We start from the raw sequence: 25,401 nt of genomic DNA, 5'->3' as shown, positions 1-25,401 counted from the left end.
AAACGAATCAGAGAGGTATTTCATATTTCATACTTTGCCGGTTTCTCATTTGACAATCTATAGAATGCCTATAAAATGTGTAAAATATAAATCGTTTCATACATTACCGGCTAGTTTTAGGCATTCTATACAATGCCTAGGCATTCAATGGAATGCCGGATTTCAAACTTTGCCGTTAACACTTACAAAATATATTAAATGTTCTTTCAATGACATTCAGTGACATTTCTCATTCTATAATTCTGGTTACAAAGGAGTTCCATTATTATTCTAGTAAACCATTATTATTCTGGTAAAAGATTAATCATTAGCATTTCGAAAAGCTTAAAGCAGTTCCATATTTTAGCTTTTCTGTAGCACATTGTATACATAATTATCCAAAATATTAGTATTCAATGCGAAAGTTTTTTATTTATTTATTATTTTATTTATTTATTTTTTTTGCTTTTGCATTAAGAATACTCTGAACACATTGCGTACCCTTTGGTTAAATGGAATAAATGTATTTTGAACATAGTATTAATAATTTTACAAAAATGTTAATAAAGTATTGTAATAATAAAGTTCGCCGGAGTTATGCTTGGTGGTGTAAATGAAAACAATAACTGGAGAAGGAGATTTAACTTTGAACTGTACAAGATTTATAAACAATCTGATATTATTAAATACATAAAAATAAATAGAATGAATTTGATGGCTTACGTGATTCGAATGAGTGATGACAATAAAATAAAAAACATACTGGGGTATGTTTACTGGGTATGTTAACATACTGGGGTAATATAATAAAATAAAAAACATACAATAAAATAAAAAACAAACAACGGGTCTAAAAAGATCCACTGGAATAAGAGAGCAGGGAAGGCAGCGGTTGAGATGGGCTGACTCGTGGAGTCTGATTTTCTTGCGGAAAAGAAGTGGAGATCAAAGATAAATCGGAAGCCGCTATGGAGAAATCTTCAGAGGAAGGCATAGGCCCACATTGGGCTGTCTGGCCAACTATGGTGATGAGGATGTAATAATAAAGTAAAAGTAAGACTCCTTTTTCAAAAAACTTTATTTTTTATTTCCCGGACTCAAGAATGAATGACAGTTTGCGAAATCAAAATAAACAATAGAGGTAATTTTGAGCGAGATTTTGTAAAAATCTGAGTTATGTCATCTTTTCATAATGTATGTTTACAAAGTCCTTCTCGATGCATTTTTAATATTTTTATGCGAATTATTTTTTTTTTCTCCTTTTAAGAAAGTACTTTGTCATTTCACAACGTTACATAACAGCAAAATACGAATATTTAGAAATAAAAACGTTAGGTCACAACATATTAATCTATTTTTAAAAATAAATAATCCGACACACAAGTTGATGCTTAATGTGTAACTTTGGGTCTCAGATGAAGTGTCTGGATCAGGACGTTAAAACAAAAATAGAAAATGAAAGAAAGATACATTGAACCTAGGGGGAGAGTTAAAAGTTCGAGGGGTTTGCGAATGGCAATTTTTAATAATTTCTCAAATTACTCATTTTTTTAAAAAAAAAAATTTTAAAACAATTTCTGCTTCCTTTAAAGTTTTTATTGAGTAAAAAACACCATCTTAAAGCTCACTTTAACACATGGCGAAACCAATACCTTGTCATTCACTTACAAGGTTATTAGATTCCTTTTTACTATATGGGAAAATGTCCACGGCTTCAAATTACCTTGCTTTATCGATCCATATCTTGATATCTATGAATGTTGGTTGCAAGAGATAACTTAGTTGTTTGAATTTGGTTTGAAAAATGCCTCATAGGGAATATTTTCTATAATTTTGGGAGAGCGTTTTTGGGATTGAAATACGATATAATCAATAGATGGAGGACGCTACATGAGTGGTCAAATCAAACTCATTTTACCACGTTTATATCAACTTGCCTTCGTGTATGCCTTCGGGTGGAATTTTGTAATCGATTTTAAGCTAACTTCCCGACTAGCTACAGACTTCAAATTTGGCACATTTGGTTCAGAATTGGATGACAATGTATGAAAATGAAGAGAAAAAAGACATAAAAAGAAAAAGAAAATTAAAATTGAAGATAAAATAATATTTTCGCGATTGTCTTTTGTTGTCGATTCCATTATTTCAAATTAGTGTCACATGTCAGTTGAAAAGTTTTGTGTACAGTGAGTGAAAAAATTAGAGATGTTGGAAGTGAGCACAAAAAAATCAAAATAAAAATATCATTTTTGAAAATCACGTTTTTGTAGTGGAGAATAATAATTAAAAAACAAAAATTTGAAAAACGAAAAACGTGGGGAGCATGAAATACATAACAGTACATATACACATACATATACACATTTTCTTACTCATGCACATGCGCAACCACATACATATCCACATACACATGCATATGCACAAGCATATTCCACATATACACATCCACATTCAGATACAATTACACATATGCATACACATATTCTCATGAGCACATATACTGTTACTCTTATGTATTTCATGTTGTATGTATTCATGTTTATGTCATGTTTATGTATTTCATGTTATGCATTTCATTTTGTATAGATAAAAAAAATCCTTTCAACTTTTGAAATATATTCCTTTTTAATTAAGTTTGTGTCTTTTTTGATTGAATTAAAAAAATACATAGGAAACAATACCTCACTTGTCTGTATAGCAATGTAAGATATGCAAATAAAAACAAAATTGTACGTTTGTACTTAAAACTTTTGGCATTATTTTTTCAGATGAAAAAGCCTATCTTTTCTGGGCTATAAGGTTAAAAATCAAATTTAGTCTTAAATTTATTAATACACTACTAAGTTTCAAATATTTGTACGCAACCAATGTATGTTTGAAATATATATAGAGAACACATGTATTATACCCCAATTTTCAATTTAACTTCGCTTCAATTTGTCAATTTTGAATTTCTGTTCACCCCCCCCCCATTGGAAAAGTCGTACCTATGTGCTTGGATAGAATGTCTGAATTCTATTTCAAATGGTTGGGTCTATCAAAGATAGCGAAATACTTATTTAAAAGAGATTCAACTGAAAAAATTTATTTTGTATCATTCTTACATGTTTTAGCTAACAATTTGTCAAATAAAAAAAAAACTTTCTAGAGTGTCTGAGAAAAGCACGTGTCACACTAAGTTATAGAATTTCGTCTTATCAATTTCATCCACCTGAATGCAATAATCATCTATCTGTAAATCACATCAACAAATATTTAAGTACTTCTCCACTCTGCATCAACGATAAATTAAGACACGGGTAAAAAATTAAAAAAAAAAAAAAAAAAAAAAAGAACGATAACATTGAAAAATTTGATTGGTTGGTTCTAAAACTACCTATAACTTTTTATAGAACTTTTCTCGAGACATCTATAAGTGAATATTTATTATTTTAAAGCCCAATTTTTAAACTGCCTATATTTAAAACTTTTTTTCCTTCATAATAAAAGTGGGAAAATGTTAACAGACGATAATTATTAATAATTTTTTTCAACTGATCTCAAGATTCTTCTTGCTCATTTTATCTCCGGCAAATGGTCATGATGAATTGTTCGTAAAAATGCTGCACCATTAAAGAGATTTTACAAAGCGCTAAGTTTCTCCTTGTTATTTATTATTATGGAAGACTGACGTTAACACTGGTTGAGCTTCAGAGCACATGCGTGAAAATTTCCCTACAAATAGTAGTGAGCCGCGATGGCGTCCCGCAGTGAACTGATCGTTAAGACACGGTTCCCAGCAGATCACCGAAGTCAAGCATCACTGGCTGCGGTCAGTGTGCGGGTGGGTGACCACTTGGATCAGTCTGCGTAGGGACCGAGGGTGTGCGGTATGGGTCCTCGTTAAAACTGTTCTACCGTAAAGTGCTCGACTTCGCGTGCAGGTCGTCGGGCTACCGAAGCGGGGGTGCCATCCCCTCTGCGGAGGATCAAAATTGTGATGGATTGTCTTCGGATCATCCTCAGGGATGTTTCCCAGACAGTCGCCAATAGCCCATTGTGCAGCTCTAGTGCGACGTAAATGAACAAATCAGAATCAATCAGAGCAGCGATGGCTCAGAGGATAGAGTTTTCACCTCCCAATAGGGTGAACCGAGTTCGAATCCCAGCGATGGCAAGTCGATACGAATTCCGCATCCGGCTTGCACCAACTACAGTGCTGACGTGAAATATCCTCAATGGTAGACGGGTCATGAGTTAGAGTTCCTTTGTCGTCAGCCTAACCGTGGGAGGTTCTCGTGGTCTTCCTCTCCATGTAGCGCAAATGTGGGTTGGCTCCATCAAAAAAAGTCCCTCATGAAGTCAAAATTTCTCTCAATACTTGATCCAGGAGTTCTTTTTGTCTTCTGGATTAGGTTCAAAATTACAAGGCTACAGAGTTGAACATTATAGTAGTCGTAAACCCAAATTTGGGTCAGTCGCTCAACGACGGTTATAAAATAAAATAGAAGTGTTCATTAGCGTTACGGTGAACGGAAAACAAACTCTATACATCATCTCACAATTGAGAGCATTTTTGAACTGGTAACTCACCGGAGTTATTCAAAACAGAAATGCGCTAGAACCTGTGCATGAGATAGTTTGATCGTTTTATTCTCCTTTCATAAACTGTCTGTTGAAACTGAGGTTTTCCGAAAGTTTATGGTGTGGTGGCATTCAAACGGCAGAAAGAAGGTTCTGCCTTGTAGAACAATCCTTCAAGAGCGATTTTTTTAAAAAATGGTCTTAATGCATTCCCTCAAAACCTACTGAAAACATTTTATTACTTTCCTCAGAGTGATATTAAGTTATTTTTAAGCAAAAAACGCTACTTTCGTTTCCACCTGAAAGAGAAAGTCACGTGATTATTCAGGAACTGACGTCACACGTGTCCATCTCCCGTTCATTTACAATCGCTGTGCTGTGAAAGCCAATGCGTTGTTGCTTTCGTTTGAATTTTCATAATTAAATCCAACTATTTTAGATGGTCAATAGTTATAGTACAATTTACTACACCGCTATACCCTCTCTTAAACTCTCTTAAATTATGTGACGAACAATCAAAGTCATGTTCCTGTAATTTGCATAATTATTCTTGAGTATGGTAATTCTACAGGCAAAATTTTTACTTCAATTTCGGTGTGATTCTAATTATCCTTAATTTATAGACATTGTGTTTATTACTTTGATTTTGAATTATTTGGTTGAGACAAGAAATATATTTTCATCATGTTTGAAACAATATAATAGCAAAATAAGGATAATAGTAAAAAATTTCTTTTATTGACTTAATATTTAAAATTTTGTTGATAAAAAAAAATCAAATCTACGTAGAAAAAAATCGCGCGTAAATTTTCATCTGAAAGGTCCTTCACGAAAACATGCTTTGTGAAAGCTTTTTCTATAGGTGCTCAAATATGCTATCTGGAGAGAAGATGGGTTCTTTGGCTCTTCCCCCTTCCCTCTCCTCCTCTTTTCAATTGTTTATACGATATTTTTCCTTTTCTTGAATTTTTTGTATTTAATTGTTAAAAATATTTTTTAAAATTTCCGTGATATTTTCTTTTAGAACTATGTTCAATGCACTTTTTAGTTCCATATAGTTTCTTAACTTAAAAGTTTTTAATCTATTTGAAAATCAAGACGGAAACTAACGTACTTCCTTCTTCTATGACTCTCCACACGCTACTGATGAAAGTATGCGAAATGTTGCCATAAGTAAAGAGTTCAGCTCTACGCCACCTGTATCCCATTTCGATCGCCAATGGCTAATTCATCAGTACTAGAGGCTTGATTCCGGTATCTGCCCCTCCAAGAAGTCCTGTTTACTTATAAAACCTAGTTTTTTTTGGGGGGGGGAGGGACCTATTTACACTGTTCGTAATGCTCTATCTCTTATCAGCGAAATACAAGCAATGATGTTGGTTTCTTTTAAACAAAAATAAATTTTGTGAAAGCAGCGTTCTCAAAATAGTAACTAAATGGTAGACACATTTCTGTCATTAAAACTAAAGGCGGTTTTTAAAAGTTCGTGTAAAAAATGTTTATTTTTTCATCTTATTCTCGTATACAATTACATGTCTGTGCAAATTTAATATAGATAAATGACAATATTTATTACTTTTTTGGGGGAGGGGGAAGATTTAAATGTTCTGTAAATATTTTGTTAAAGATTCGTGGTTTAGTACATATTAGGTCTGATTAAATTATGGAATTGTTAAAAATCTCTAACTTAAAATTATTTGTACAAAAAAAAATTTATTGACAATTTTTAAAATATTAAATGCTTTTATCTTTTCACGCCCTGAAAAAGGTTCTACGGATGCCTATGAGGTATGCTTCAGGTTTTTTGTTAAGTAAAATTTCAAATACTGAAAACACAACGTTATGTAAGTATTTCTCCATTTAATTTCAGCAAAAATTAATTAATTCAGTAAAAATTTAATAATACTCCGTTTAATTTCAGTTTTATCACAATTATCACAAAGAATGGTAATTGAAAAATTCAACTAATAATTTTATTTCCGTCTTGAATAAATATTTAGATAAAGCTGCAGTTTTATTATATGGAAATAAATAATGACATTTAGTTATATTTTTAGATATTAAGAATAAGTTCAAATTAAAATTTCCACTCACTTCTAATGAAACTATAACTTTACAAGGGGCCTCCCTGGCTGAGCGGTATCGCCCACCAAACGCTGTGTGAAGCGTGGAGGTAGCGGGTTCGAGTCCCGCTGTTACCCTGGATGTCCTTCGTGCTGTCCTTCTCTGCATTGTGCTATCCGTCCTTCTATTTGACAAAGTTTTAAAAGCCTAAATTGAGCACACAAGCTTGCAAATGTATGTAAATCCAGGATCAGTCTACGTAGGGACCGAGGGTGTGCGGTATTAATCCTCGTTAAACTGTTCTACCGTAAAGTGCTCGACTTCGCGAGCAGCTCGTTGGGCTACCGAAGCAGGGATGCTATCCCCTCTGCAGAGGATCAAAATTGTGATGACATGTCTTCGGATCATCCTAAGGGATGTTTCCCAGACCGTCGCCAATAGCCCATTGTGCAGCTCTAGTGCGACGTAAATGAACTGCAACAACACTGTAATTTACAACTATATAGTGAGGACTTTACTATACAATTTCATAATGTGAATAAGCCGGCCAGGTGGCCGAGCGGTTGGCGCACCTGGCTGTGAAGCCAATGGTTGTGGGTTCGAATCCTGCTCATGACGTAGATGTTTCTGTCTGTTATGTGAATGTAGCCCATCCTATAAACGGGTATCAGTGGCAGTGTGGCGTGGGTAGTGTTGCTCGCCTCCGTGACTTAGGTTCACAGGCGCCCACTGGGTAATGTTAAATGAGCATTTTCCGAGGGGAGGAATGAAAGTTCAGTGCCTGTCATTAAAAAAAAAAATAATAAATATGTGAATAATGTATAATAGTTGCGAAATTACAGATGACAAGAGTAAAATGAAAGATAACTAGAATAATGACTTTCATAAAATATATTTTATAAATTAAGAAGTTTAACTGTGATTTCGATTTTGATAAAAAAAATTTAGAAATACATTTAATATTAAAAATAAACACTTAAAAACTATTATTGATATAAAGTTTATCAGAAAACTCTTTGTATATATGTATATATTTAAAAAAAATCAATCATTAAAAGTTTTTTACTTAAGTATTATTTCTTAGTTAGATTTTTATTCATGAAAATCAGCTGGACACAAAATATAATTTGGAGTAAGAAAGAAGAAAATGGGCTACAGTAGAATTCGGAAATGTAATTTTATTTAGTACTTTACTTATTTTTAAGTAAATAATGCGTGGAATAATAACTGTTATGCTATGTTTTATTGCTTCACAGCAATACAGAAAATTAAGTAAAATTATATTGTTCTACAACCATCCAAATCTTTCTCTTCAGCCGTGGTTGTTCAGGGGATAGAGCGTTCGAATTCCAATGAGATGAACCGGGTTCAAATCCCAGTGATGAAAGGTAGATACGAATTCCGCACCCGACTAGTACCGACTACAGTGTTTACGTGAAATATCCTCAGAGGTAGATGGATCATGGGATAGAAACCTCTTGCCGTCAGGTTTATCGTGGGAGGTTTTTGTGGTCTTCCTCTCCATGTAACGCAATTGCGAGTTAGTTCCATCAAAAAATCCTTCACGCAGACAAATTTCTCCCAATACTTGATCCGGAAGTTCCCTTGGCTTCTGGGTTGGGTTCAAAATTACAAGGCTACGGAGTTGAATATTGGTAGTTGTAAACTCAAAAATTGGGTCGGTTGTTCAACGACGGTTATGAAATAAAATAAAATCTTCCTCGTGCATGTTTCAAAAAAGTAATAAGAATAAGGAAAAAACGACGCAAAATAATAACAGAAAATATAAAATCTAACATTATTTCACATCAAAACCAACTCAAAATAATATTACAGCAAACGTTAGATATTACTATTTTTTATTATATCTAACGTTAGATAATGCATAGAAAACAGCGAACTTTAATATCTTTCTAATATTCGAAAGTTATGCAAAATAACGTTAGATTTTTCTGTTTTTTCTAAGCTATCTAGTATTATTTGCTACTTGGGGTGGTATCGGTCTTCGATTAATTGTTCAACCGTAAAGTGTACGACTTCGCTCGCAGCTCGTCGGGGTACCAAAGTGGGAGAGCCATTCCCTCTACTGAGAATGAAAATTATGACGGCATGTTTCCCTGACCTTCCCCCATAATGCAGTTCTAATGCGACATAAATGCTACTACAGTTTGTCTATGGCAAGAACTCCCGTCAAAACGAAGTCTGAAGCCGCCTGCTGCTTTGGAAACAAGAATAGCGCATTTCAGAGAGGGTAGCTTCTCTTCACTCTAGGGCTAACACAATAGACCGAAAAAAAATATTCACTTTCTCTCACCGACCTGAGCCACAACCTGTCCTAAACAATGACCTCACACCCCTCCTTGAAATAGTTATACCTCGTTACCATAGTCACCGCCACGGGTCCACACGAATGACATAGGGAATTCTTACTTCAGATAAACTATAATTGATTATAACTATAACTATAACAAACTATAAGCGACTCGAAACAAATCCTAAACAGTGACCCCACACCCTTACTTGAAATAGTTATACCTCGTTACCATAGTCACCGCCACGGGTCCAGACAAAAGACTAGGGGAGTTCTTACCTTAGATAAACTATAATTGATTATAATTATAACTATGACAAACTATAAGCGACTCAAAACAAATCCTAAACAGTGACCCCTACTTGAAATAGTTATACCTCGTTACCATAGTCACCACCACGGGTCCAGACAAATGACATAGGGAATTCTTACTTTAGATAAACTATAATTGATTATAATTATAACTATGACGAACTATAAGCGACTCGAAACAAATCCTAAACAGTGACCCCTACTTGAAATAGTTATACCTCGTTACCATAGTCACCGCCACGGGTCCAGACAAATGACTAGGGGAGTTCTTACTTTAGATAAACTATAATTGATTATAATTATAACTATGACAAACTATAAGCGACTCGAAACAAATCCTAAACAGTGACCCCTACTTGAAATAGTTATACCTCGTTACCATAGTCACCACCACGGGTCCAGACAAATGACTAGGGGAGTTCTTACTTTAGATAAACTATAATTGATTATAATTATAACTATGACAAACTATAAGCGACTCGAAACAAATCCTAAACAGTGACCCCTACTTGAAATAGTTATACCTCGTTACCATAGTCACCGCCACTGGTCCAGACAAATGACTAGGGGAGTTCTTACTTTAGATAAACTATAATTGATTATAATTATAACTATGACAAACTATAAGCGACTCGAAACAAATCCTAAACAGTGACCCCTACTTGAAATAGTTATACCTCGTTACCATAGTCACCACCACGGGTCCAAGCGAATGACTAGGGGAGTTCTCCCTTTAGACAAACTATAATTGGTTCGCAAGGGCCCTGACCTCAACAGGAATCTTCTCATAAAACACTGCTGAAATCTTTGGCCATTTCTGCGATATCATAACTCTTCTTTTTAGCATGGAATGATTTTTAGAGATATTTTCTGTCCAGTTCCCACGGTTGTCTTGAAAACACGTGGATTAAATATTTACAAATATTTAGTGTTGATTTGTTTATGTTAACTTTACGCTCTTTGAGGTGTACTTGTATGTACATGACTATCATTATCTCAATATAAACTTCAGTTGACAAGAAAAAGACTCTCTGATTGGTTAATCCTCACACCATTATCCCAGACTTAACCAGAAAATCAGTAGAACTTCTTTAATTGTCGGAAGCCTGACTTTCACGTGAAAAACGATAACTTATCTCACTTTCCCGCCCATTCAAGTACTTCGATCTAGTAGTCGTCGACTGATATTGACAATTCTTATTACGACAGAGTGTCTCTCTCTTTTTCGGAAAATCTGGTTTTGCTTTATTGAAAACTTCTCTATCGATCAAAGTCCCGTCTTTTTTAATTCCTAATCAGTACAGTTGAACTAAACATTTCGCAATTTGGTTTTATTTAGTGATGATATTTTATTCTGATTATTATTTCGAACAATTTATTTGAATCGCATTTCCATGCGATGAAATATTTCTCACTCACTAATTTTAAAAGTTTGTGTTTGCTACATTTTATAGAGTAATTAAATGAAAATTGACACATTATGAAAATTAACACACATCAAAATTAACATTTAATGAAAATTAACACATGAAAATTAACATTTAATGAAAATTAACACATGAATTAATCACAGTAGTCTGTGAATAATTTTTTTAATTTAAGAAAATAAATAGTCCTACCAAGTATACGATAGATCATTTATATAATCATAAAAATTCAAATTTGAAACATTTTTCCTCCATATTTTAAATTAACAAAATATTTTTTACCCTTTATAATAGTAAAGTATTTCTTAGGACTGGAGATTTTATTTAATTTTATTACCCAATTTTGACCCAATTTTTTTGAGTTTACGACTACTAATGTTCAACTTCGCAGCCTACTAATTTTGAACCCAATCCAGAATTCAAGAAAAACTCCAGGATCAAATATTGGGAGAAAGTTTGAATTCGTGGAGGACGTTTCAATGGAACTAACCCGCATTTGCGTTAAATGGAGGGGGAAATCAAGGATATCTCCCACGGTTAGCCTGACGGAAAGGGGACTCTAACCCATGATCTGTCTACCACTGATAATATTTTTCGTCAGCACTGTGGTCGGTGCTAGCCGGCTGCGGACTTCAAATCTCAGTCATTCAGTACAACTAACACGCATGCTTTATCTCGTATCGGTCAGTTTAAATTTTGACACGGTGATTTCAGTTTGTTAATGTTCGCTTTTTACGAAGTGTGCTGATGCACTGAGGTAATATATATTGCCGTTTTTGTGAATGTTTTTCTTGGATATAATTTACGTTTACGTTTCTACTCAATAAAAGATCTTATTATTTTTATTGGGTACTTATTTTAAATAGTGGATTAAAATTCAAGCTAAAGATTATTTTCATTGGCCATGCAGCCAACCAACTGTCAGCCAGGCACTCTGCTTTATATTAGCGATATCTCTTGGCCGGTTCAATTTACTTGAGCAGTCAACAAGATGCTAAGATTTAAAGGTGCGGTAAAAATGAAGTCGCTTTGAAATATGTTTCTTTAATAGGATTTATTATATTTGATGTAAAACATTGATACCATAGGGCTTAAAATAAATGGTTATTTGGTCTAAAATCACTATAAGTTGACTAGGGCCATTTAAAATTATTGTCAGAGGTCCTCTGGACCAGCAATAAATGTTAAAGTATGCTATTTTGCTATAAAGTCTGCTATTTTGACTTTATGCTTTAGTTTGTGTTTTTATTACGTAATATCATATTTCATAGTAATTGTAGCATTACTCATTCCGTGCATTAACATTTTTCATTTAAATTCACAGCATTAAAATGAGAATAGCATACGTGAACGAACGAAATAAAATGTGTTCAAACTAGTTTAACCCTTTTATCTATGTTCCTTTAAGCCAGTGACTAAATTTTTTTGATTTCCTCTCTAGAGAGTATTTGAGTTAGTGCATTTTTTACTTTTCTTTATTTACTTAGAGTTTCATCCTTAAGACCAAATGAACATTAAGTTTCCAAATGAATATGAATTTCCCTTAATTTACGATTACCAGTGTAGTTGATATCCAAATGCAATTCCAAATCTGATAATTGAAAACAAAATATTATGAGCATTTCAGGTAGAGAATTTCATATTATCACAAACCAGACCTATGGAAATTTTCGTTTGTACTTTGTTTCAATAAGCATTCGCAATAGCATCGATACATAGCCTATATCACTTGCAGGTGTCCCATTAATGACGTAGAAAATTTCATTAGTTTTGCTTTTTAATTGGTAGCTAGTCACATTTTTTGTGAAGATGATCAGCTGATCATTGCTACATTTTTTTTTTTACCATTTCATGCATCATAATATAACTTTTTTCCTAGTTCTTAACTTTTAAGTAAATTACCCCTAGCCGCCTGTATAAGGATATACCTTGGCAGTACAAATCTGGATTTTTTTCTTCTTCTTGTTTCTTGCTTGTTTCATGTTCTAATATCAAATGTGTTTTTCTTGTTTTATTTGATTTTAGAAATTTTTTTTTCTTTGTAAGTATTTTTTGGATGTTATAAATAAAAAAAAGTATTACTCGCTATCGTAACACTTGAATGTAGGGGAAGACCATGTCTCTTCCCTCTGCTCAGATGTATGGAAATATACTACGATATTTTTCCGTTCCATAATATTTTGCGCCTTTAATTGTCAAAAATATTTCCTAAAATTTCCACAACGCGTTCTGTAAGAACTATGTTTAATGCAGTTTTGAGTTCCATATAGTTTCCTAACTTGAAAGCTTCTAAGTCGTTTGAAAAATTAGGACAGAAACAAACGTACTTCCTTGTCCTAAGACTATCCACATGCTAATGATGAAAAAATGCGATCGAAATGGACTACAAGTGGCGTAGAGTAGAACTCTCTACCTATGGCAACACTTCACATGCATTCACCATTAGCACGTGGGGAGTCATAGGAAAAGGAAGTACGTGTCTTTCAGTAGATTAAAAACTTTTAATATAGAAAACTATGTGTAACTGAAAGCTACATTGAACATACTTCTTAAGGAAAGCGTCATGGAAATTGTAAAAAAAATTTTTGACCATTAAATACCAAAAATATTGAGCAAGGGGAAATATCGTAAAATCCCCTCTGCAATGGATCAAAATTGTGATGCCATGTCTTCGGATAATCCTCAGGGTTGTTTCCCAGATCGTCACCAATAGCCCATTGTGCAGCTCTAGTGCTACGTAAATGAACTACAACAGCTACAACTGAGAAGAGGAGAAAAGGGAAGGAGGAGGATCAGGAAATGGAGCTCTGTAGATGACATATTCGAGAGTTACGATCGCGAAGAAGTAGGGAGTTTAGCATTGCTTCTTCTGCAGCCAATTTCAAACGCTAATTATTTAACAAAGTGATTTGCTAAATGTTTGTAACCATGAAAACCAACATATTTTACCCTCCAATGAAACAGCATCTCAAATAAGTCAGAAAAAGGCACAACTTTAAGTTTGAAAAGGTATGTTAGTTTGAAATGATAATGACTACATCTCATGACGCTGCCATCTAGTGAAATAAATGGGACATTAAAGAGGACATTTTTCCTTCAAAGAGTGTCGTAAATAAAATTTACCTTTCATGTGACTCACACGTCGTTAAAATATTTTTACTTTATCCTTTTGTTCCGTTTCTCTTAATAGAAAATGTGAAAATATTTTAACGACAAGTGAGTCACATAAAAAGTAAGTTTTATTTATAAAAGTATTTTTATGTCTCATTTACCTCACTAGATGGCGTCATCATTAAATGCAGTCATTATCATTTTTAACTAACAAGCGTTTACAGTGTGTTGCCTCTTTCTGTATTCCGCTTTACCAAAAGAGGAAGGAAACAATCAATGATGTAATCAATCAATCATTATAAAATCTGTAATATTTTATTTATTTATTTACAGTAGTATCTGTTAGTTGCAATAACTTTCTAGGAGTGGCTTACTTTCCGTTAAATTATATTGAGTCTGTAATATTTTTGTAAAAATCATGGGGAATGCTATAAAACCTCACATAAAAAATGCGGAGAGGACGGGTGTACTTCAAGTTGAAAATACTGGATTAACAGAAGTAATATTTTTACAAGTTTCTTTAAGTTATTAATTTTGTTCTAGGGAATATTTCGATATCATGATTTGTCGTACCAACTGCAATCGCCAAGATGCTACATAGATTTTATTATATATTGAATATGAGAATAAATATGTTGTAAATTGTGTAATTTCTTAATGAAATTAGTAGGTGCAGCTTTTATAATTTTACTTCATTAGTAGTATGTACGAGGATATACAATTTTCTTAATTCAGAAAAAGGAATTTTCGTGTGATAAATGTACATTTTTATTTTTTTCATGTGTCAAAATCTACGAATAATTAGAGGTTAATTGGAAAAAAACTTCCGGGGAATTAGAAAATAAGATTAAAAATTTAGAATATGAGATAAAAGTGTTATATGTTTTTTCAACTTCAATTTTTAGTTGAAGAAGGAAGTTCAGTATTTTTATCTCCATACTAAGTTGCATTCTGAGTATTGTAAAATAATTTGTAAATAGGTAATTGCCAAATATCTATAAAATAAACTTTGTAAGAATAATAAATTATTATTTTTACTTAATTGAGATTTATTTGTTCTTTCTTTGTTTTTATTTGTTCTTTCATGAGATCTCCAATTTTTTTTTTTTTAGAAAAAAGTTGTTGTGAAAAACTTATAATTTTCTGGTTTAAATTTAATCTATTGATATAATAATCACTGCTAAACATTTATATTGATTATTTTCAGTTTTTTTTTTTCATTTTGTATAGTTTCTCCCATTTTTTCCCTTCTAGTTTTGTCCAGTGTCCTGGAAAAAATTTGTTTATTTTGAACAAAATGACAATCCCAGTTTAAATTGAATAAATAATAACTGGTTTAGGTATTGTATTTTTATGTTCACTTTTTCAGTTTCCTAGAGAGGTGTTTCAATTGGTTAATGTACTGAGGACTCTCGATATATCAAATAATAAGATTGGGAACTTGCCGCCTTCGATAGGAAATTTTACTCATTTGAAGCACTTAACTGCCAGCCACATTAGATTGAGTATGTTTTTTTTAATATTCTTCTTTTGAAATTTATTTGTTTGATTTACAACTTTTTAGGTTTGTACTTCATCTTTCTGTTACTTTATTTATTTGAATTATGATTGCATTGTTGAGTGTGACTAATATTAGGCTCAAGCCATTATAATAATGAGCCAAAACTTCAAAATGCTCAAGGGAGCATTTTTGAAGAAAAACACCAAAATTATCATGAACGGAAACCAACAAATCCAGGACAGTAGACCATCTAGATGACTTGAAAAATTCCCTTAGTGGTTTAACTGTTTCAAATGATTCTATTATACATTATTCTAAAAAGATTCTTCAAGGAAAAAAAAAGAAGTCAAAATTGTTTGTTTTTTCTTATTGTTTGTTTGTTTTTTTATTTGAATATTCTTCAACTCATTTATTGCAACAAAAAAAACAACTTTGACTCATGTCACTTAATACAGTCAAGCATGTCTATGAGAAATTAATTTTTTATTTTGTAGCAAATGCAATAGTCACAATAATTCTAGAGCTTGGCTCAAAAGAATTTTTCTGGCTCCAAAAATCTTACAACTTTTTTTAATCCCTGCCCAAGTAGTAAATAAAGAATTAAAAAAATTCTGCATAATGTGCTGCTTCAAACCTATCAAACACAACTTTTATTGTACAATTTATTTTACATCTTTTATTTTATCATACAATACATGGTTACTGTGTTTTTTATTATTTTTTTTAGATGTTTACTGTAGCTAAACCTTTGCTGCTTATGAATGATTTAAAAAATGCATTTCGGAATTTAAGTTTATTTGTTATTCATTTTTTTTTTAAACTGATTTGTTGCTTATATATTTCTATGGTTTATTTTTATCATATCCTTTTCCACACATCAACATTTTTTTAATCTACTGTGTGGAAGTAATAAAGATCAGCAGTTTTGTGTTAGAACTGTCACTCTTAAATTATACTGAAAAATACTTATATTACTACATCTACATACAATTACATACACTACATATATTACTACATACAATTAAATATATTATTACTACTATTAGAATACATAAAACTTAATGCACCTCATATCTATCTTATATGTTGATGGTTTAAAAATCTTGGTTTCAGTTATGATCATAAACCCTAGGGGTGTATATTGTGGTCCCCTATTTTTCATTAAAACTTTATTATATTTTCAAAATTATAGAAACCTTAATAATAACTAACTAGTGTTCATAATAAAACATTAATTAATTTAAAATTATTATTATTATAATTATTTTGTGAATTATATTAAAATCAGTTAATATACAAAGTATACATGAAGTAATAACAATAAGTACAAAGGTAATTTTTAAAGTAAATAGAACTGTAGGGGTGTATATTGTGGGCCCCTATTTATCATTAAAATTTTATTATGTTTTCAAAATTATAGAAACCTTAATAATAATTAACTAGTGTTAAGTTCATAATAAAACATTAATTAATTTAAAATTATTATTATTATAATTATTTTGTGAATTATATTAAAATCAGTTAATATGCAAACTATACTATACACAATAAGTACAAAGGTAATTTTTAAAGTAAATAGAACTGTAGTTAAAAATAAGTGTACATATTGTTAAAATAAGTGCAACAGTAACTGTTACAAAAACGGTTTTCCGTTTTGACATTTTCAGAATTATTCACAGCTTCAAAAGATTTAGCTTAGATTTTGTTCCTTGTCACTCTAAGTTAGTGAAGCCAAATTATTTATCTCTTTTTTATTATGGCTGATCATAATGTTTCTATTTTATTTGATGAATTTAAGTTTTGAAAAAGATCTTTTGGATTTACAGTTTGTTGTGGGGATAAAAAATATATCTTCAAATTCATTAATAGTTATTTTCAATAGTGTATTTGAAAATATGCAGACAATTTTCTGAAGGAATGTTCTTAAAATCGTTAAAGTGAATCACTTCTGACCCTAAGTTTTCATTAAGGTCTCCGTGATAAAATGTGATGCAGTTTTTCAAAGAGCTTTCATCTACAGTTTTGAAAATTAAAATTGAAATTAGACAGTAATTTTTTAGAGTTTAGAGATCAAGTTCAGGGGTCTGTCCAGACATTTTGTGAAAGGTCCTGTTTTTGTAAAATTGTGAAAAAACTATTCATAATTTGTGAATATAAAATAAGCGTTCAGTCACATTCTTTCAACCAGGGTCCTGTTTTTGTGAATTGGTGCAAATAGGGACCTGTTATTGCAAAAAACCTTTTCAAGAAGTTTTTAAATTGTAAATCGATACAAGATTCTGCTCAACAATTGCTGCTCTACTAAATTAGAGATGCAACATGCAAATATTTGGTATTTAGCCTTTACTGCTCAACACAGAATATTCATTTCGGATGAATAATGGGAACAAAATCACTCACATTTATTTCAATTGACATATTTTAAATAACACAACTTGGTAATGTATCACTTTTAATGTGTTACGCATTAAGTAAACTTAAGCAATTCTTAAATTTATAATATTTTATTTAAAAAATTGCCAGAAATTAATTTTTATTTACATAATGTTCTTCTAATTAATTTTATGAATAAATATTAATTGATCAATTATTTATTCACAAAAAGAAAATATTTGATTTAATATTAATAAAAATGCTCGCACGATGTTTGTAAAAGTAGAATTATTTTCGTAGAATACTACATTTGGAATTTAAACAACCTACTAGTTTGTCTCCCCCCCCCCAGGAAGGGTTTATTCGATTAACAAACCAATAATCGTTTTTATGTTAAGATATTTTGTGAAGGGTCTGTTTTTATGGTAAGATATTTTGTGAAGGGTCTGTTTTTATGATAAGATATTTTGTGGAGGGTCTGTTTTTATGATAAGATATTTTGTGAAGGGTCTGTTTTTATGTTAAGATATTTTGTGAAGGGTCTGTTTTTATGATAAGATATTTTGTGAAGGGTCTGTTTTTATGATAAGATATTTTGTGAAGGGTCTGTTTTTATGATAAGATATTTTGTGGAGGGTCCGTTAACTGACCCAAATTTCTTCTAAACAGACCCTGACTTGATTATAATATTGATTGTAATTTTATTTGAATCTACTTTATTAAACTGAGTAATTTCATTGTAATCTTATTACAGCTAAAAAATAAAACTACTTTTGTCTTTTTTGTGATTAAATAGAATTATTTTTTTTCAGCAACTCTACCGGATGAGTTGGGTTCCCTTAAGAAACTCGAAAGTGTGAATTTCAGCTTAAACTCGCTGACCTTTCTCCCAGAATCTTTTCAAGAATTGGTGAATTTAAGAACTTTGAACCTAAGCAATAATAAGTTTAGTGAGCTCCCTGCTGTTTTTTCCAAAATGAAGCGCCTCGAACTTCTGGACATGTCACACAATGAACTCGTTGCAGTACCCGATCACGTGAGAGATGTTTCAGCCATTGAAATAAATTTGAACCAAAATCAGGTGATTGACTGTTTCTAAACACTGATGGGTCCATTTCTTTACTTTAATTCACAGCACCTGGTTAGTCACGCTTGGATCCTTTTAAGTTCTGTGCAAGGGCGCCGGCAGCGGGGTGCACTTGCACCCCCCTGCCTTTTTTTAAGACAAAGAGATACAAGAAAACAATTTTGCTATAAAAGTTTTTTATTAAACATATTTTTATTGAACAAACTTGGCAGACATCTAAGCTATATTTTTTAAAATTTCATTTAATAAAATATAAGTAATATTATATTTTCTGTTAGTTATTTAGTTTAACAAAGGTGTATAACACAAACTGACTTCTCAAAACTGTAAAACTTCATCAACACAATAAATACCAATTTTAAGCGTGCACAAACACGTTAGTATACGAAACTACTGTTAGTAGTTATTTGCAGAGCTCATTCTAGGCAGGGTAAACAGGGTGCAGCACCCTGTTGCCCTTTTAGTCAAAAGAATTCACCCTGTTGCCCCTGAAGTAAATTAGTGCCCTGATGTAATAGACTCATACCCTTTTTGCCCTTTCTTTCCTCAACCCTTCTTTACTTTTTCCCCAAACTCTACAATGGACTTCTTAAACTGTTATTTTTAACTCTTTTTATTTAGTTTGTCATTGCTGTCAATACATAGATTTATATGGGAAAGGAAAAATAGCCATCACAACCCATTGTTGCACTTGCCTTTGAAAGTTAGCAGTTACTTCCACTATCATTAAATCATAATAATTATTAATCATTTTAATTATTTAATCATAACTACAGACACTTAAAAACATACATTTATTATTTTATTAATATATTCATGCATTTTAAATAAATTACTAAGCAAATTAGCTCATTAACTCTATATGGTAATTTATTAATGAAAATAAGTAATTAATGATTGCTTTGCTACTTTTAGTTAAGTAAAAAATAAAAAATATCTTTTACTAATTGACAATGTTTTTTAATAGAGCGTGCAAAGAATTCGTGTTTTTAATAGAACCCGAAATTATTGCCTTTTTAGAATAATAATGCCCTTTTTTTAAACTTTTGCACCCTGCCCTTTTTTCTGCCTAGAATGAGCTCTGGTTATTTGTATTTCAAAGTCAGTAGCTATGCCAGCGCCATCAGTACAGGTTCTCGTGGCAAGATTTGTAAGTACGAGAAATCCGTACTTCTTTTTAAATGTCTTGTTAACAATGAAGAAATGTATCTTGAAAAAATTAACAAATGAAAGTATATGTAATAACAAAACAAAATGTAATAACAGAATATTTTTAATTTTTTTGTGGGGGGGGGGGTAGTTTGTTAGAGGGTTGCACCCCCTTTTATATTATTCTGCCGGCGCCCTTGGTTCTGTGTGTCATTAAATTGTTTCTTTACCAATAATGTCTCTGCGACAGCAGATTAGAAAAAAACAAAACATGGATGTCATTAAATCTGAACAATACCTTAAAACACCTTTGGAGAGAATACAGTCATTAATCCTTCTAAACTATTAAAAATAATGCAGGGTGATCTATGCTTTTCTTATTAAAGGAAACAAAATAAAATGTGAACCTTCTTGTTCTACCAACTTTCAACTAATGCTGATAATTATTATACTAATTAGACTCATATTTCAATCATACAAATTTGATTACAAATTTCCTTAGGCATTGTACACAATGCTTGAGCAATGTATGGAATGTTTAATCAATTCTGACTTTATTTATTTTTGGCATTATATACAATGTCAGATTTTCAACTTTTCTGGTACTATACATTTATAAAAAAAAATTTACGCTGTTGTATACTATCTTTCAGTATTATAATTCTTAATTTTTAGTAGATAGTGCACTTTAAAATTGTTCATTTATACATTTCTTAAGCTTTATTATTGTTTACAATTATGTCAGGTTTGCAACTGGTCAATTTTACATAATTCTTTTTTTTTTTTTTTTTTAACTATAATGTTTAATTATATGGGCAATTTTACATAATGTTTTTTTTTTAACTATAACGTTCACAACATCATGTCTCAAATATGGTTTATGGACTTATTTTGTAAATGACAAGCATTTAATAAAGCTACACTTATTAACTTTAAAAAGTTATTAACAGATCAGGCAACGTATAAAATTACTTACCTTTTGAAAATTTAAAAATCTTTTAAATTAATCTTTCATTTTAAGAACATTTTTAAAATAATTTTTTCCTCATGCTAAATCTTTAAAGCAATATTAAAAATTGGTAGTACCATTTACTGTACCATTTTAAGTATGATTATCTCTTTTGTAACAGACCTATCACTTCTCCACAACAACACCAAACAATTTATATGTGCCATGAAATTTACAAAATTAAATTCAAATATGTCTTTTGGATTTTTATAAAATGGATTTTTTAAAATAAGTGTTTAAAGTTATTTTGTGCATTGGAAATTGATAAAATATATGAAAGAAATTTGATTTTGATGTTTTGGATCTCCTATCTTTTAGGCTTGCTTATTAAAAGGTATTTTTATCTTTTATTATCTTTTTAAAGGCTTTTATCTAATTATCTTTTAGGCTTGTTAAAAAATTTATGCGAAAAAAAGCGTTAGAAAAAAATCACTATAATATTATACATAGTAACTCTTAATCATATATATTTTTGGAGGGGGGACAAAACATCTAAGCAAACAGGTTATTAAATTCTAATATGAAAAATATCCATTTGTCGAACTTTAAGAATACCTCAAGTGTGAAATCCACCCGTATGAAAAATTTAGAAATTTATTAAAATAGCATGACTGTTTCATAACTTTTGACCATCAAATATTCATATATAACATAATTTTTTCCAATTTCTAAATGACATCAAAGTTTAAGAATAACTTTAAAAAAATAAAGTTTTATGACCTAAATGTCTCAAATGGTATTTTGATTTTTTATATTTTGATAATTTTTTACTTGCTCAAATCACATTAAAGTTTCAATTGTTTTTCTAGATTTCAAGCTTATCTGAAGCCATTGCTGAATGCTCTAAATTGAAGGTGTTACGGTTAGAAGAAAATTGTCTGCAACTTTCAGCGATTCCAGAAAAAATATTAACCGATTCCCAAATATCTCTCCTTGCTATTGAGGGAAATCTATTTGAAAGTAAAGATCTTCATAGTAGAGAAGGTTGGGAAAAGGTGAACGAAATTTCTAATTTCATTAATATTAATTGATGTATAAAGATAGTTTTTTAAAAGTAAGGATTTTTATAAAAATGATGCTCATGATTCCATTTGGGTAACTGAATAACTGAAGCAATGAACCATCAAAACTTATAATTATTTTTTCTTCAAAATTTTATACAAAACATCCAATATACATAGATATTGCAATTTTCATCAATTAAGATTTTAATTTGAGGTAATATGTTCTCTATGGTTAAAACAAATGCACATAAGCAAAGTTCAGGGTATCGGCGCACCTGGAAAGTCATGAATTTCAGTATTGAGCAAAATTTGTCATGAAATGTCCTTATTTTAACTATTTTTTTAAAGAAAATCATGGATTTAGGTTGTTGAAAAATTTTATTTTTAAAATGGAACCCCCCCCCCCCTCCCTAATTTCATGGTCTTCATAATATCTGAATTTGTGATAAAATCCCCACTCAGAGACATACTTTATTAAAATATAAAAAGTTTTTATCATGTTCTTTAAAAATTATGGTGTTCTTTCAAAAAATGAAAGAAAAAACATAATTTCTAGAGAGAAGTATCTTTTAAACTTCTGTGATTTCAGAATTATTATTTATTTATTTTATTTTATCAGTTTAAAATTCTAGCTAAAGCAAGCCAGTCGTTGGCAAATTTTTTTAATTCCGATATGAGAACAGAAAAATCAGGAGTATTTCTTTCCTTCTGAACAAGAAAAGTATCTCTACAATATAATTCTGCAGAAAAAAGGAAGAAAAAAATATTTTCTCAGCTATTTCATTGCTTCAACACTTTCTTTACTTTGTTTTTTAAATTTAAAATCAATAAATATGAAGATGCAGAGTATAACAGTTTTGGTTATACCTATCATTTTAATTAATGTTATTCTAATGCTTTTTAAATTTATTATTCTGTTTTTGCTGGAGAAAATAGTATCTTCGTTAAGTCTTGAAAAGTTCTTGGAATTAGTCATGGATATCCTGTTTATACAAAACATCCAATATACATAGATATTGCATCTTTCATTAACTATAAGATTTTAATTTGAGGTACTCTGTTTTCTATGTTTAAAACAAATGTACATAAGCAAAGTTAAAAAAACCGTCCTCGCATGCTTAAAAAAATGCAGTTTAAATTTTTTTTTTTTTCGTTTGAATCAAAAAGTAGATTTGACGAAAAAAGTATAAAGATGGGGAAAAGTAAGGATTTTTTTTATCACTTCACATAATACAAAAGTTTATTTAAAAACAAATATACTGTTATGCTTGAAAATAAAAGTAAATTAATAAATATTTTATTGAGCAATCAATGTAAATGCAAATTAAATATTTTAGTTATAGAAATCTTATGGTTTTCTAAAATGATTTTAAATAAAACCGACACATTATAACTCAATGTAAGTTGGGAACATATTTTTAACTTTTTGCCATTTTTATTTAGTGAATTACAAGAAATTTAACACATTAATCTAAATACATAAAATACATTAAATCTAAAATGATTTTATTATGCTACAAAAAATTAGAAATAAAGTATTTAAAAAAAAAGGCATTAAACTGTTTTTTCACCTGCGTTCAAATTCCACTTGTTGTAATAATATCGTATTAAAAATATTGAGGTTTTTAAAGCAATACATGGAAATAAGTAGCAACAAGGTGCCAAGATACATAAATTAATAACCGTACATTAGGTTAACAATGAAATCTAACAAATAAAGCGAACATTAAAAGTGATGACTAAAATGTGTGAGTTGAAATTTACAAGTCATAATATAATCTATTAAAAATATCAGGATTTTTACAATAATATAGAATAGTTTTTTTTTTTTTTTTTTCAGATTTTTTTGTGAAAAAAACCCATTTTGTCCTAGGGATAAGTGGGTTTTTTCATGAAAAAACCCAATTTTGTCAGTCGGTTTTTTTAAGTATATTCTATGCATACTTATGTACACTAAATATTAACATGATATGAATGTTTATTGCATGTCATTTGTGATCGTAATAAAAGGAATAGAAGAAGAATTCAATAAAATATGTCATAAGTTTCTCTAGTAAATAATTTTGTCTGGACTATGTATCATTTAAGTGTGACTGAAGTTTGTTTTGAATAAAATAAATTAATTGAATAAAATTTCTTTTGATTATTAAAGAACTTAACTCTTGGAACTTCAAATAATAATAAATGTCACTATTTTAAGTACAGCATTATTCATCTGATTTTAATATAACCTCAAGTTTAAGGAAAGTAAACATTGGAAGATTTATAAAAAATGTGACTTCATTAGCTAATATCACATAATTGAAATGCATATCTGTGATTTCATTAAATCAGTTAAAAAAAAAATTTATTAAATTGTTTCATTTTAATTCCTTGAATTAAAAATTGGGGTCAATTTATAGCAAACATAGTAGGATTACCTTTTTTCTCGTTTTACATGCATTAACGTGATTTTAAATACAGTAGGGAACCGATTATCCGGAACGATCGGGACCATCCCTATTCCGGATAACTGATTTTTCCGGTTTTCTGAATCGCTACAAAAAGCCGTTTTTTTATTGTTAAACCCAACTAAAAAAAATTTTTTTTTTTTGGAAATAATCTTAAAAAGAAGAAAAAACGATGAAGTAATACACTAATGATAATTTCCAAAAAGATGGTAAGGTGAACATCTTTCAAAAAAGAAAGAAAAATCCTAAAATCTTATAAGGAAAAAAAATTTTTTGTTTGAAAAATGGCGGGAAAATTTATCGGATTTCGTTCCGGTTTTCTGATTTCCGGATAACGGGTTCTGTACTGTATTTAATTTTATTGAAAAAATAACCTAATTTCTTTCTTTCTTTCTTTTTCAGTATATGGAGCGTTTTACTGCAACCAAGAAAAAATTGTATTAAGGTGTGTAATATTCTTTGCAAAATAGTATTTTGCTTTGTATATTTGGGGCAGGCTTATTTTGAAGTTGTAAAGAAGAGTATGCTCATCGATTCATTCATATTTCATTAATTGTAAAAAAAAAAAAATCGTTCATTCTGCTGGGTGTTAAAATGTTATGGCATTTTTAAATTATAAAGTTTGTGATTGTATAGTTTTAATTTATTGAATTATATATTATACTCATCAATAATAAATAATTTAAAATTCTACCTTTTTTGTTGTCATTTATTGTTGTAACATATTTATTTATATATAAGCTGATATTGGATCATTGCACAAAAGCAACTCTTTTCACTTTGATATTCTCTAATCAAACAGATAAAAAATATCAAAAAATTTATGTATTAAGGAACCATATGAGTCTAGTACTGAAATACCTGATATGAAAATAATGTTTTGTTTTATTTTAATAGTTATCTGCTTTGTTGCTTATTTTGTTTTATTTTAATAGTTATCACTTTATAGTAATTATTTTATAGTTATTTTAATTTTAATAGTAATCACATACAATTATGTTTCTCACATGGTTAGTTGTAGAATTATTTTGTTATTGCTTTCTAAACCAATAACTTGATAA

At 30.4% G+C, this 25,401-nt stretch overlaps 1 protein-coding gene across 1 annotated transcript; it reads left to right on the top strand.

Annotated features, from left to right (window-relative positions):
• The first annotated feature begins 13,997 nt into the window (after nt 1-13,997).
• LOC107443702 (leucine-rich repeat-containing protein 57) lies at nt 13,998-25,033 on the top strand. The gene is made up of 5 exons (XM_087157864.1): nt 13,998-14,266; nt 15,137-15,272; nt 18,454-18,722; nt 21,696-21,881; nt 24,743-25,033. The coding sequence occupies exons 1-5, from the start codon at nt 14,186-14,188 to the stop codon at nt 24,782-24,784; spliced, it is 714 nt and encodes a 237-aa protein (XP_087013990.1). The 5' UTR covers nt 13,998-14,185; the 3' UTR covers nt 24,785-25,033.
• Nucleotides 25,034-25,401: the final 368 nt, after the last annotated feature.

Source organism: Parasteatoda tepidariorum, chromosome 2 (assembly GCF_982258835.1).
Source record: "Parasteatoda tepidariorum strain Cologne lab strain chromosome 2, Ptep-v5.0, whole genome shotgun sequence".
NCBI classification, from domain to species: Eukaryota; Metazoa; Arthropoda; class Arachnida; order Araneae; family Theridiidae; genus Parasteatoda; species Parasteatoda tepidariorum.
Note: the sequence above shows the minus strand (reverse complement) of the source record. Positions and strands in the feature narration are given on the sequence as shown.